Source organism: Babylonia areolata, chromosome 15 (genome assembly GCF_041734735.1).
Source record: "Babylonia areolata isolate BAREFJ2019XMU chromosome 15, ASM4173473v1, whole genome shotgun sequence".
NCBI classification, from domain to species: Eukaryota; Metazoa; Mollusca; class Gastropoda; order Neogastropoda; family Buccinidae; genus Babylonia; species Babylonia areolata.
In genome coordinates this window covers 26,771,649-26,786,852 of record NC_134890.1, presented here as the reverse complement: position 1 = coordinate 26,786,852, position 15,204 = coordinate 26,771,649, and the positions used below count along the sequence as shown (strand labels likewise).

At 42.7% G+C, this 15,204-nt stretch overlaps 1 protein-coding gene across 2 annotated transcripts in view; it reads left to right on the top strand.

The window, feature by feature from the left end:
* The window catches only part of LOC143290513 (uncharacterized), a 76,792-nt gene that overhangs the window by 14,650 nt on the left and 46,938 nt on the right, over positions 1-15,204 (top strand). For both annotated transcript variants that reach the window (XM_076600020.1, XM_076600019.1), the window contains exons 8-11: positions 4,254-4,413; positions 6,690-6,823; positions 7,305-7,433; positions 10,171-10,665. In XM_076600020.1, the coding sequence (XP_076456135.1) occupies positions 4,254-4,413; positions 6,690-6,823; positions 7,305-7,433; positions 10,171-10,665 (918 nt within the window). The remainder of the gene's footprint in view (positions 1-4,253; positions 4,414-6,689; positions 6,824-7,304; positions 7,434-10,170; positions 10,666-15,204) is intronic.

Sequence of the window (15,204 nt, the reverse complement as noted above, 5' to 3'; positions counted from 1 at the left end):
TGTGAAAGTGATGAGAGCCCTTTCAATGGTTTTATTGCCAAGGTTGACAGGAAAATAGTGCAACGACGCGCATTAGGCTGGGCGAGAGTGTAGTATTTGGCTGGCTGAGAGTTTACGTGTAGGCTGGCTGAGAGTGTACGTATTAGGCTGGCTGTACGTATTAGGCTGGCTGAGAGTGTAGTATTTGGCTGGCTGAGAGTTTACGTGTAGGTTGGCTGAGAGTGTACGTATTAGGCTGGCTGAGGGTTTAGGTGTAGGCTGGCTGAGAATGTACGTATTTGGATGGCTGAAAGTGTACGTATTAGGCTGGCTGAGAGTGTACGTGTTAGGCTGGCAGAGAGTGTACGTATTAGGCTGGCTGAGAGTGTACGTATTAGGCTGGCAGAGAGTTACGTGTAGGCTGGCTGAGAATGTACGTATTAGGCTGGCTGAGAGTGTACGTATTAGGCTGGCTGAGAGTGTACGTATTAGGCTGGCTGAGGGTTTAGGTGTAGGCTGGCTGAGAATGTACGTATTTGGATGGCTGAAAGTGTACGTATTAGGCTGGCTGAGAGTGTACGCATTAGATTGGCTGAGAGTGTGCGTATAGGCTGGCTAAGAGTGTACGTATTAGGCTAGCTGAGATTGTACGTGTAGGCTGGCTGAGGGTTTAGGTGTAGGCTGGCTGAGAGTGTACGTATTTGGATGGCTGAGAGTGTACGTGTAGGCTGGCTGAGAATGTACGTATTTGGATGGCTGAAAGTGTACGTATTAGGCTGGCTGAGAGTGTACGCATTAGATTGGCTGAGAGTGTGCGTATAGGCTGGCTAAGAGTGTACGTATTAGGCTGGCTGAGATTGTACGTGTAGGCTGGCTGAGGGTTTAGGTGTAGGCTGGCTGAGAGTGTACGTATTTGGATGGCTGAGAGTGTACGTGTAGGCTGGCTGAGAATGTACGTATTTGGATGGCTGAAAGTGTACGAATTAGGCTGGCTGAGAGTGTACGCATTAGATTGGCTGAGAGTGTGCGTATAGGCTGGCTAAGAGTGTACGTATTAGGCTGGCTGAGGGTTTAGGTGTAGGCTGGCTGAGAGTGTACGTATTTGGATGGCTGAGAGTGTACGTGTAGGCTGGCTGAGAGTGTACGTATTAGGTTGGCTGAGAGTGTACGTATTAGGCTGGCTGAGAGTGTACGTATTAGGCTGGCAGAGAGTTACGTGTAGGCTGGCTGAGAATGTACGTATTAGGCTGGCTGAGAGTGTACGTATTAGGCTGGCTAAGAGTGTACGTATTAGGCTGGCTGCGAGTGTACGTGTAGGCTGGCTGAGAATGTACGTATTTGGATGGCTGAAAGTGTACGTATTAGGCTGGCTGAGAGTGTACGCATTAGATTGGCTGAGAGTGTGCGTATAGGCTGGCTAAGAGTGTACGTATTAAGCTAGCTGAGATTGTACGTGTAGGCTGGCTGAGGGTTTAGGTGTAGGCTGGCTGAGAGTGTACGTATTTGGATGGCTGAGAGTGTACGTGTAGGCTGGCTGAGAATGTACGTATTTGGATGGCTGAAAGTGTACGTATTAGGCTGGCTGAGAGTGTACGCATTAGATTGGCTGAGAGTGTGCGTATAGGCTGGCTAAGAGTGTACGTATTAGGCTAGCTGAGATTGTACGTGTAGGCTGGCTGAGGGTTTAGGTGTAGGCTGGCTGAGAGTGTACGTATTTGGATGGCTGAGAGTGTACGTGTAGGCTGGCTGAGAATGTACGTATTTGGATGGCTGAAAGTGTACGTATTAGGCTGGCTGAGAGTGTACGCATTAGATTGGCTGAGAGTGTGCGTATAGGCTGGCTAAGAGTGTACGTATTAGGCTGGCTGAGATTGTACGTGTAGGCTGGCTGAGGGTTTAGGTGTAGGCTGGCTGAGAGTGTACGTATTTGGATGGCTGAGAGTGTACGTATTTGGATGGCTGAGAGTGTACGTGTAGGCTGGCTGAGAGTGTACGTATTAGGTTGGCAGAGAGTGTACGTGTAGGCTGGCTGAGAGTGTAGTTTTTGGCTGGCTGAGAGTTTACGTGTAGGCTGGCTGAGAGTGTACGTATTAGGCTGGCTGAGAGTGTACGTGTAGGATGGCTGGGAGTGTGCGTATTAGGCTGGCTGAGAGTGTACGTATTAGGTTGGCAGAGAGTGTACGTGTAGGCTGGCTGAGAGTGTAGTTTTTGGCTGGCTGAGAGTTTACGTGCAGGCTGGCTGAAAGTGTACATATTAGGCTGGCTGAGAATGTACGTGTAGGCTGGCTGAGAGTGTACATATTAGGCTGGCTGAGAGTGTACGCATTAGGTTGGCTGAGAGTGTGCGTATTAGGCTGGCTAAGAGTGTACGTATTAGGCTGGCCGAGGGTGTACGTATTAGGCTGGCCGAGGGTGTACGTGTAGGCTGGCTGAGAGTGTACGTGTTGGCTGGCTGAGAGTGTACGTATTAGGCTGGCTAAGAGTGTACGTATTAGGCTGGCCGAGAGTGTACGTGTAGGCTGGCTGAGAGTGTACGTATTAGACTGGCTGAGAGTGTACGTATTAGGCTGGCAGAGAGTTTACGTGTAGGCTTGCTGAGAGTGTACGTGTAGGCTGGCTGAGAGTGTACTTATTAGGCTGGCAGAGAGTTTACGTGTAGGCTTGCTGAGAGTGTACGTGTAGGCTGGCTGAGAGTGTACGTATTTGGCTGGCAGAGAGTTTACGTGTAGGCTGGCTAAGAGTGTACGTATTAGGCTGGCAGAGAGTGTACGTATTAGGCTGGCTGAGAGTGTACGTGAAAGTGAGGACTATAAGGGTGCGGGCAGGTCAAATGTTGCGTGCTCTGAGCTTTTCGGATGGATACCTATATGTTGGTTACCTGTACTGCAAAGACAACACGACTCTTCTTTCACCAGATCGGGTATGTCGGTCCAGTAATCAGGGCAAATTGTGTTTGTTTTCTCATGACAGATTGCTAAACGATCTCTGAACTGATCTACATATTTGAGGAAGTAAATACAAAAAAAACTAAACACAACCTTTCTAATGAATATAAGTTAAAGTGTTCATTTTGAAGGAGTTATTTGCAAACTTACTTTAGATCACTTCTAAGCATGACTCTAAAACGAGATCGGGGTAGAAAAATGCAAATTTGATGAAACCAGGTGCAGGAAGGCAAACCCTGAAAGCGTGTATTTAAAGATGGCTGCGTGACAACTGTAACCATGTGTGATACAGTCATGTAGTTTCTGATCCGATAAAAAAAAGATGATTGGTGCATTGTGGATCACAATGACCACACATTTCGAATTGACCAAGTGGCAGTGACAAACCAATCGGTATGGTGTGACGTCGTTATGTTGAGGGCCGATGAAGAAAAAAAAAAAATCTTCATTAAAATACCCGATCTACTTCTAAATTTCGGCCTATATCTGAACGCAATGGATTGTAAGCTGAGCAACGTGCAATCACTTATAAACATACATAATTAATGAACATAAGTGATGAATAATGGAATGATGTAACCTTGACGTCGAACATTCAGAGGAGGATTTAAGATAAATCATAATCGAATCTGTCATAAGATCATGTGTATGTGCAGGCACAAGAACCGTCGTGACTGATACACAGATTTGGTTCTATAAACAATTTCGGGTGTTTATGCTAAAGGACAGTATCTGCAGATAGGCCTGCCTTTGTCTCAGATATATGTCAGCGAGTGTGCTGATAATAATGGACAATGCAGAATAGAGTGTACAGAATACTTGATTATCAAGAAAGAGAAATTAATGTGTCGTCTGCTGTTGGTTCAGCCTTGTGTTCGGCTGCATTTAGACAAGAAGACATTCATTATGTTACGAAGTAGCAAATTCTCCTAGCTTGAATGCCTCATCTAAAAAAAAAAAAAAAAAAAAAAAAGAAAAAAGAAGAAGAAATCAAGTTCTTCATCAGTATTCTCGACGATATTAGCGACAGAGAATGAAGAGGGAATCTCTATAGTATGTAGGTTTAATAAACGTTTCATGTATATTTCTAGGAGCGGGGCAACGAAGCACTAAATGTATATCATTTCTCTGCTTTCTAATCACAAAGGACAAATTAAGCCACAAGCGCTAGAGTTTCAATAAATATTTCCAATCTGAATCTTTAGGTTACACGTTTCAAATGCCTGTCTACGTCTGGCAGCAGATAAGCAAAGGTTTGAAACCAGACAGCCTACTTTACATACACTTCTATGTATCTCGAACAATGACCGGCATGACTGATTGTACCAGACAACCGCCTGTACTGGGTGGACGCCGCAATGGACCAGGTAGAGATGTCTGACTTGGAGGGTGGGAACCGGCGTCAAGTGCTGCAACTGGGAAGTTCTCACCACTTCTATGGTCTGGCACTTCTGCACGGCTTCCTCTATATCACGGACTGGAAATCAGTGTAAGTGAAAGTGAATGGAGACAAACAGAGAGTACAAATAAACACCAACACGTTTCCGGACCCTGAAAGAATCAAGTAAAGAAGTAAACTAACCACTCGTAGAGTCAGTTGCAGTGAATTTCACAGACAGCTCCGGGTTTTGTCAGCTGAAACCAAAAGCTGAAGAGACAAGTACCATGAAAAGAAATGGTTTGACTTTGAAAAAACATAGGATTCCCTTGAATTTACCAAGCAAACTGAAAACCAGTAATACATGGTATTTCTTTACTATCATTGTCCAACATTTCTTTCCTCTCTCTACCAAGGACAGCAACACTTGGTAACATTATATGGGTAAATACTTTCTTTCAGTCACAAGTGAAGAAGTCAGCTCTAACCCAATCGCATTGTGCCATTTACGAATTGAGGGTGGACAGCAAGATCACCAAATACCAGTTTGTTTGGTTTTTCAGTTGTGAAACAAATAAACGTTTGCAAGCCAAACGGTGTCTTTTCAAAAGTCAAGTCTATGTAACCATCCAAACTTCGTATCGACACAGCAATCTTAAGAAATCTTTTCGCATCGAAAATTTTTGTGTCATTTCTTTGCGCTTCAGATAATCTCCACCCAGAGATGAACATATGTCCTTGCTTTTGTAAAAAAAGAGCAGAAGTTCCAATTTTACTGCTTAATTTTGTTGTAAATCCAGTCCAGGTAAGCATTTGTATTAGTATTCAAAAAGGTTCACCATTAAAAAAAAAACACACACCTTTTTCTGCATTCCTTGCTACATATTCACCATTGCCCAAGACTCATTTTGTTTTATTCCTTTACGTTATGATTGATCATTGCAGCATGCTTTCGCAGCAAACAGTTGCGCTTGCACATGGCTAAGAGCAATACCACGGCAACAGATTTCCCGCGCGGACACGATTTTTGTCAATATAACTGTGCCAGTTGGTTTACGGGCAACGACAACAAAGTCGGGTTAAGACCACAAACTTGGTGGACCCTATGCTGCACTATCCGTTTGGCGTTGTTGCGGAAGGGTTTTACAGGATTCCCCAGTTTTTGGTGGATACCCTGGAAAAGGCGCTTTATCGGCTGAACAGGTCGAAAGCCTTGTCCTGAAAGTGATGGAAAGGGGCATCTTTTGTTCTATGCACTTCTGTCGGAGTTGGTGGAGGGAGAAAACCATGGCTATAGTTATCATGGAAGGCTCACTGTGCTTTGAGGTAGAAATTCTTGGCTGTTTTCTATAGACAGGCCATGACAACCAGGGCGAAACCATCACTGGGGAATCTGAAGAGGAAGATGTTTCTGATATTACCATATCCTTCTCTCAGATCTGGACTTAGAACAAAAATGTGAAATAAAACCGAAGCAGGGAAGAAGATAAAATTGACTGCAGGATTCTTCAAAACAAAAAACTAAAGTTTATAAAGACCTTTTTGGTGGTAGATGAATCCTGTTTGTTTAGTGGAATAGGACGTTTCGAACCATAGGCCCGTTGTCAAGTGATGAAAAGAGGACAGTGTGGATCGGAAAGCCTATGTGAGAAATGGGTGATGACATTTCACTACTTTCTGTTTTGATGGACCATGCACACTAAACACTTGCTGATCACCATTCAGTGCAACACACACACACACACACACACACACACATACACACACACAACCACACACACACACACACACATATATATATATATATAGAGAGAGAGAGAGAGAGAGAGATATATAGATACACATATACATGCACATACAATATATACACGCACATACATATACATACACACACATATACATACACATATACATACACATATATATTGCTTCTAAAAAGAGGGATAGGAGGTTAAAGAAAGAATAAGGACAGAGAGATCAAGGCAGAAGGGCTCAGTGACTCGTTCAATCCATTCGGCTGTGTGGTGTGTGTGTGTGTGTGCGTGTGAGTGAGTATGTATTGCACTGAATGGTGATCAGCAAGTGTTTAGTGTGCATGGTCCATCAAAACAGAAAGTAGTGAGATGTCATCACCCGTTTCTCACATAGGCTTTCCTATTCACACTGTCCTCTTTTCATCACTTGACAACGGGCCTATGGTTCGAAACGTCGTGTCCCACAAAACAAAGAGGATTCGTCTACCACCAAAAAGGTTTTTTATTATAAACTTTAGTTTTTTGAAAAACCGAAGCATTTTGAAATAATCATAAACAAACAAAACAAATAAATAAGGTTTGCATACAGGAGACGTCTGTGCACAATTGTACAAATGCTGTCATTCTGAACAGACCCCCATCAGTCAAGAGCTTTCTGGTTCGTCTTGATATCAACACCGCCAATGTCACGGTGTACGGAACGACCTCGGGTGATACACGTCTCAATGACATCCACGTCGTCAACCCCAGGCAGTATTCTGACGACAGTAAGCTGTGTGTGTGTGTGTGTGTGTGTGTGTGTGTGTGTGCGCATGCGCGCGCGCGCGCTAAGCTGTGTGTGTGTGTTCGTTCTTTAGTTTAGCGTGATTTCTCATTCAGTGATATCAGACAATACGAAAACAAAAATTTTAAAGAAGAAAAAAGGGGGCTTGGGGGAATGGGTGTGGGGGAGGGGGGAGAAGGTAGGAAAACAGAAAAGGTAGTCCCGCCCAGTCTGACACAGTTTTATATGCATTATGAAAAATATTTCATTTTAATTCCATCAACAATTGTTTGATAATGATGAGAGATGGAGTGTGTGTGTGTGTGTGTGTGTGTGTGTGTGTGTGTGTGTGTACGTGTGTGTGTGTGTGTGTGTGTGTGTGTGTGTACGTGTGTGTGTGTGTGTGTGTGTGTGTTTGTTTGTGTGTGTGTGTGCCCGCACGCACGCGCGCGTTTCATCAATAACGCTGTAGTTACGTCGTCCAGGTGTGAACGGATGCGGAAAGAACAACGGAGGTTGTGAGGCGTTCTGCGTACCGTTGCCAAGCAACAGCAGCAAGTGCACGTGCCCTGATGGACAGACTCTGACCAGTGACCAGCACTCCTGTGTGGACGGTAAGTCCACTTGTCAATCTTCAGTTTACTGGTCAGTCAGTGAGTGTGGTCAAAATTAACAAAAAAATTATGTTTAAAAAGCAGGGGGAAAAAAACGAAACAGAAAATAAACAAGCAAAACAACAGCAGCAATGATGAGATTAATGAGGAGGCGGATGACGACGACGACAACAACACCAATAATGATAACAACAACAACAACAACAATAATAATAATAATAATAATAATAATGATGATGATGATGATCATGATGACAATGATGATAATAATACCAACAGCACTGATGATAACAATGATAAAATAGATTAAATGAATAAGGAAATAAATAAACAAATAAGCAAATATATTAAATGATATGACAATAACACATTAGTATGTATGATAGTCAGTCGTGTCCGACTATGACCATCAGAACAGCAGAGAAGGCAACTGTTGTCCCAACTATCTGGGCTGGAATGTGATTGTTGTGGAGAATGTCTTGCCCAAGTTACAACCCTACTCTCTCGGCTAAGAGGGTTTTAGGACAGTCAGCGTTGGGATGGTCCCCAAAGGCCAACTAGCCCCCAAGGCTGCAGCACAGAGTCAGTGCAATCTTGCCTCCTAGTTTGAAAGTTATAGTCCTTCACAAAAGACTAAGCTGTAAACGACTTCCCACTGTAATTGAGAAACTATTGATCAAACAGCTCTCACTTTGCTGTTGGCTCAGCTGTAAGCTTATGTCAATCTGTGATACAAACTGAGCGATAGGTGTTATGTCAGATGACAACCAAGGAGGAAAACCAAGACAGTAACACATAGGTACCTGTCAAATGACAACCATGGAAGAAAAACCAAGACAGTAACACATAGGTACCTGTCAAATGACAACCAAGGAGTAACACCAAGTCAGTAACACGTAGGTACCTGTCAAATGCCAACCAAGGAGTAACACCAAGTCGGTAACACATAGGTACCTGTCAAATGCCAACCAAGGAGTAACACCAAGTCAGTAACACATAGGTACCTGTCAAATGACAACCAAGGAGGAACACCAAGTCAGTAACACATAGGTACCTGTCAAATGACAACCATGGAAGAAAAACCAAGACAGTAACACATAGGTACCTGTCAAATGACAACCAAGGAGTAACACCAAGTCAGTAACACGTAGGTACCTGTCAAATGACAACCATGGAGGAAAACCAAGACAGTAACACATAGGTACCTGTCAAATGACAACCAAGAAGGAAAACCAAAACAGTAACACATAGGTACCTGTCAAATGACAACCATGGAAGAAAAACCAAGACAGTAACACATAGGTACCTGTCAAATGACAACCATGAAGGAAAACCAAGACAGTAACACATAGGTACCTGTCAAATGACAACCAAGGAGGAAAACCAAGACAGTAACACATAGGTACCTGTCAAATGACAACCAAGAAGGAAAACCAAGTCAGTAACACATAGGTACCTGTCAAATGACAACCATGGAAGGAAAACCAAGACAGTAACACATAGGTACCTGTCAAATGACAACCAAGGACGAAAACAAAAATACTGCCAGTGAAGCTGGTGCTGCTGCCAGTGCTGTGACTGTAGATGGCAGCAGTACAGGTGTGGAGGGGAACTGGGGTCAGGTGTTGTCACACCTGTCTGTGCTGTGACTGTGGATGGCAGCAGTGCAGGTGTGGAGGGGAAATGCCGTCAGGTGTTGTCACACGTGTCTGTGCTGTGATTGTGGATGACAGCAGTGTAGGTGTGGAGGGGAACTGGGGTCAGGTGTTGTCACACCTGTCTGTGCATGTATTTGTGGATGACAGCAGTACAGGTGTGGAGGGGAACTGTGGTCAGGTGATGTCACACCTGTCTGTGCTGTGACTGTGGATGGCAGCAGTGCAGGTGCGGAGGGGAACTGCCGTCAGGTGTTGTCACACCTGTCTGTGCTGTGATTGTGGATGACAGCAGTGCAGGTGCGGAGGAGAACTGCCGTCAGGTGTTGTCACACGTGTCTGTGCTGTGATTGTGGATGACAGCAGTGTAGGTGTGGAGGGGAACTGGGGTCAGGTGTTGTCATACCTGTCTGTACTGTGACTGTGGATGACAGCAGTGTAGGTGTGGAGGGGAACTGCCGTCAGGTGTTGTCACACCTGTCTGTGCTGTGATTGTGGATGACAGCAGTGCAGGTGTGGAGGGGAACTGCCGTCAGGTGTTGTCACACGTGTCTGTGCTGTGATTGTGGATGACAGCAGTGTAGGTGTGGAGGGGAACTGGGGTCAGGTGTTGTCACACCTGTCTGTGCATGTATTTGTGGATGACAGCAGTACAGGTGTGGAGGGGAACTGTGGTCAGGTGATGTCACACCTGTCTGTGCTGTGACTGTGGATGGCAGCAGTACAGGTGCGGAGGGGAACTGCCATCAGGTGTTGTCACACTTGTCTGTGCTGTGATTGTGGATGACAGTAGTAAAGGTGCAGAGGGGAACTGCGGTCAGGTGATGTCACACCTGCCTGTGATTTGATGTGTGTCCTGTAGTTCAGTGTAACTTTGACGATCGTGCGTCAGAAACGGTTCTGTCTCTGTGTGTACTGTTTCGCGTCTTTTCTTATCAGTATTCATGCCCTTCTTGTAGGCCAGGGTTGGACATAAAAAATTGCCTGTACATGTTTATCTATAACTCTCTTGAAAATGTATAGTCTGTCTTGTGTTGTCTTGTCTTCCTTTCCCCACCACCTTGTGCTGCCTCTCGTGACAGAGTCTTCAGCCTCGTCAACAGCTGTGTCAACATCAACCACGACAACAGCTGCATCAACATCAACAGCTGCGTCAGCATCAACCACGGCAACAGCTGCGTCAACATCGACAGCTGCGTCAGCATCAACCATGTCAACAGCTGCATCAGCATCAACAGCTTGGTCAACAACGTCAACAACAACTACGCCAACAACAACCACATCGACATCCCCATCAGTGGCAGCATCAGCACCAGCTGCCTTTTCTGTGGTAGTCACCACAGCTGACACACAGCCATTCAAAACGAATGGAGATGGTGAGATGACCTTGACCTGTGACCCCAACATGGCTGTAGACGTCACGTCTTATGCCTGGAACGTGCCCTGCACGAGACAGACGGGAAACACGTGCGTGTTCACACCTCGTCCAGCAGAGGATGATGGGAAGACAGTCACGTGCACGGTAACGACCTCTGACGGCTGGATCAGGTCGGGTGAACTGCAGATTGAACTGAACTGTGAGTAGACTGCTGGTGTGTGTGTGTCTGTCTGTTTGTCTGTCTGGGTGTCTGTCAGTCTGTCTGTGTGTAAGACCTCCATCCACCAGTTATCGTATTTATAGTGGTTCAGATAAGAGTTTGGGGTCAAAGATCAAATTGATATCTTAGCAAATTGAACTCAGTCATTTCGCTGTGCACCAGCATGGACCTCTTTTTCCTTGGTGATGATAAAGCGCACTATATTCCAATCGTCCACCTGACTATTTCACCTTTTCCTTTTCTTCCTGGTCGTTTTTGACTCACTTGTGTAAACAAAGTGAGTCTATGTTTTAACCCGGTGTTCGGTTGTCTGTGTGTGTGTGTGTGTGTGTGTCTGTGTGTCTGTGTGTCCGTGGTAAACTTTAACATTGCCATTTTCTCTGCAAATACTTTGTCAGTTGACACCAAATTAGGCATAAAAATAGGAAAAATTCAGTTCTTTCCAGTCATCTTGTTTAAAACAATATTGCACCTGTGGGATGGGCACAAAAAAATAAATAATGAAGCCTAATTATATGCAAACTGCATTTACTGTTATATTTATATTTTTTGTATTCTCAAAACTTGGCACTTTGATCTGATATTCTGACCCAACAACAAGAGCAGTCATTATTTTCATTTTATGTTCGAACAGCAACTTCTTTTGCTAAGCATGGAAGTTTTATTTATTTTGCAAACGTTTCGTTGCAGATATTAAAAAAGGGAAATTAATCTGTACGTAATGCGGGGGGGGGGGCTTAATTTGATTTAAACTGATCTTTCTCATCTTAAACATTACATTTTGAAATTATACTCAGTACATAAAAAACTTGTGTGTTTTACTCTCAGTGTACAGGGCTTTCACTATGTTCATTCGCCCAAGTGGTCTTTTTCGGAAAATACTAAAATCGATACGACGAGTGGACTTTATAGATCTGTTGGCTGAGCCCTGGAGGTCATGGGCAAAAATTAATGATTGGGTAGGCCTACACATATTTATACACATTCAAAGCGCGTGCTCATAAGCTTATTCAGTCTTGCGAACGCGAACGACGCCATTTTGTTTCAAGCTGTTCACCTGCCCGTTCAATCCTATATTCAATTGACATTACACGATAACATGTGATAGAAAGTTGGAGAAGGAGACCGTCAAATATTTATTCATAGAAAGATTTGTGAACGCCTCATCACTTACTGGATTATGCCCCAAACTGCCATAAAAATATCCACAGAATCAGTCGGAATCCACAGTCAAAAATTGTACACCATGCGAGTTAATACCCTTGAATTGATGAAACAAAAAAATTTCCAGTCTTGACTTTTCTCAAAATGAAGACCTTTTCACTTCATACGACGTTTAGAAGTACTTGTACTTCGCTCTACATGTTCTTAGTTTAACAAAATACTCAATTTTCATATCAACTTTAAAACTATAAAACTGGAATGAACATAAACGAGAAATTGAATCGACCGTGTCAACTGGTGTAACTAAATTTGTACATCTATCTAGATCCAGAGAAAACGGCTAAATGTTGCAGTGTGATTGCGGCGAAAGCCACGTCTTCTTTACCGCGGACTTAAAATAATTTTTTTATTGTCGTTAAAGTTTTTTTGAACGCCCAAGATACACCAGAATGATATGATTTGAACAGCGTTCTCACTGCGAATACCGGAATCGATTTATCGCCCTTTAGAAAAGCATGTTTAAATATTATAGTTTCCGAACGTCAGTTTAGGAGCCTCGATAGTGCAATGGATAAGACAGTTTCTTCTCATCCGAGCACCTGGGGTTCGCTTCTGCTATTAGGACTTTTTTTTTCTTCTTTTTTTTTTTGTTCTTTTAACCCGAAGTTTTATAATAACAAATACAGAACCTTTTTTAACGAATAGATTTTTTGGCTCAGGTGTGTAAACAATGTGAGCCTATAAGCTTATCTTTAATTTGCATTTTTTCCAAATCGTGAAGCATCGTGGGATAGCGTCGCGTCGTTCGATCCAGGATCAAGAAGGTGGGTGGATGTATCAGTGTTTGCTAAGTACGAAATTAGTGAAAGAAAACGTTAAAAGATGTCTTTTATTGTGTACAAGTTTTGTCAAATGTTTATCTTTATTCCGGTGACTGTTGTATTACTGCTAGACAGATAGGCATGATGTTAAGAGTAAATGAAAACAGAAGAAATCTGATGTGTGGGTCGTTTTCTCAACCGGTTTGGCAACCAACCTTCTCTGATCAAAAGCCATGACATTTAATAATAATAATTATTATTATTATAATGATAGTAATACTAATAACATTTTTGTTTCCCCATAAGTTGTGTCACACCGCTGAAGTAATACACACAAAAATCAGTTTGATGACTGATTGTGGCTATTGAACTCAAGTTGTATGAGATAATGTCAGTCCCTCCTGTAGGTGGCGGCAGCCCCCATGGCCGATGCCGGGAAACCTATGAACGCCTGAAAAATTGACTAATTTTGAAGTGCATTTTCTCAAATTTGATTTCATTTTGTGAAAAACTATCCAACTGAAATAATTATTTATCATCCATATTTTTAATTTTTATTGTGTTTGCTTTATGCAATGCCTGAACGAGTTCGCGAATGGAAGAAAAAGAAGTGTACTGTAACGGGAAATAACGATCCTTGTTCAATGGCGGCCGGCGTCTTTCTGAGCGCGACACAGTTAGTTTCAACCACATTGTGGAAAAAATCGCATCCGTTGTTTTCCATTCATTGGTTACTGTTCGAAAAACTGGGAGCCGTGAAAGGCGAAAGTTCAAGGTGAACTTTCGCGTGTTTTTTGTTTTTTTTTCCAAGCCTTGGGCGAAGTAGGGTAGTTAGATCTGAGCGCAAAGTTACGGGAATTTTTCGGATATCTTTCAACGCCTCGCGCAGTTCGAAAAAGAAATCTGGCCCTACGTGATACTGTATGAGCGGTAACGAACATTTTCTGCTGATTTCAATGGTATCCGAAACTAAGATTTTTGATCCATGAGCAATTTGCACAAGCGATTCAAAAGCAGGTACCCCTCTTTGTCAGTTGTGTCGGCCCAATCAACATTCGACACAGGAGAGCGGCACTTCATCTAACACAAAAATGGCATTGTTTCTCCAGAAAATCTTAAGTTTCATCGGTAAGTTTTATATTATTTTTTAAAACGAATGTCTTTAGCACTTTCATGCACAATATTGAGTTGAAATTCTTTGAATCAGGATTTTGATCGATGTCAGTAACTGTGCAGCTTGGATCTATTTCATCAGTGTTTTCGTAACGTGACACCGTGTTTCAATCGGAACACGATTTATTTTTTTCTGAGTAAAACACACAAAAACTATTGATACGGAATGAAAAATGGACATGTTAAAACGGAGCCCATGAATTCCAATTACTAATATTTGATTGATTTTTGCTTTAGTAAGCAAAATATTACCTGGGTCTAAAACCGGAAGTGCTCGGGACAGCATTAGCGTCGTCTGCTATAGACTCGGTGAGTGTTAAATAAGTGAGTAAAAAATTGTAATGTGGTTTCTTTTTCTATAAAATGAACATTTCATTCAACATCACACAAAAGTCTGATATTCTAGTTGCATTCTGCTTCGATAGCTGTGAAACTTTGTATTAATATATACAGACAGATAGATACTATGCTCTCACATTACAAAAAGAACAAGAACACCAATTCATACTAACCCCCTGCTCCCCCATCCCCCACCTCCCCCTCTCTCCTCTGCAAACTTCACTTTAATAATTTGCTGAGAGTTGTATAATCATTCTCGTCACTTGTCTCAGAGAATCTCCCACCAATGGTAAGGAGAGGGGAGGGGGTTTTCAATGGTTGTGGCAAACTTGGCACTGAGCCAAATCACTGACCACTTGCTCCGGCTTTGAATCCCTGACTGCTGACAGTGATATAACCCACCACCTCCTCCCTCCAGTCATCCCCTTCCCCATTTCTTTCCTGTCAGTGGAGTAGGTGTGTGTGTGAGTGAGGGAGAGAGCAAGTTTGCATTTGCACAAGTATGCTTGTGAGTATGTTTATGTATGTCTGAGTATGAAAAAAGTGTAATGCGAAGAGATTTTTGATTAATTTGAACAGTACAGTCAACATCCTGTTTCTTAAAAAAATTAACACCAATTTTTAACAAACTAAAATTAGTAAAAAGAAAATCAGTACAATAATACCCATAGCCTAAGCTGCACATCAGGTTCAGTCAAACTATATAACACTATCTGGGATCCAGCAATTAAGAGTATAATGTGTGTGTGTGTGTGTGTGTGTGTGTGTGTGTTCATGTAACCCATGATATGCTGTGCATCTCGACTGCATTTAACAGGAAACAAAGGGATAATTCATGAAATGATAAAATGCAAAATACCATGCACATATTGTGAATGAAATATCCACTTATATATATATATATATATATATATATATATATATATATATATATCTAAGACAGGCATTCTATATATATCTAAGACATGCATTCTCACATACACACACAAATAAAGGTGAGTACACAAAATATCTATCAAAG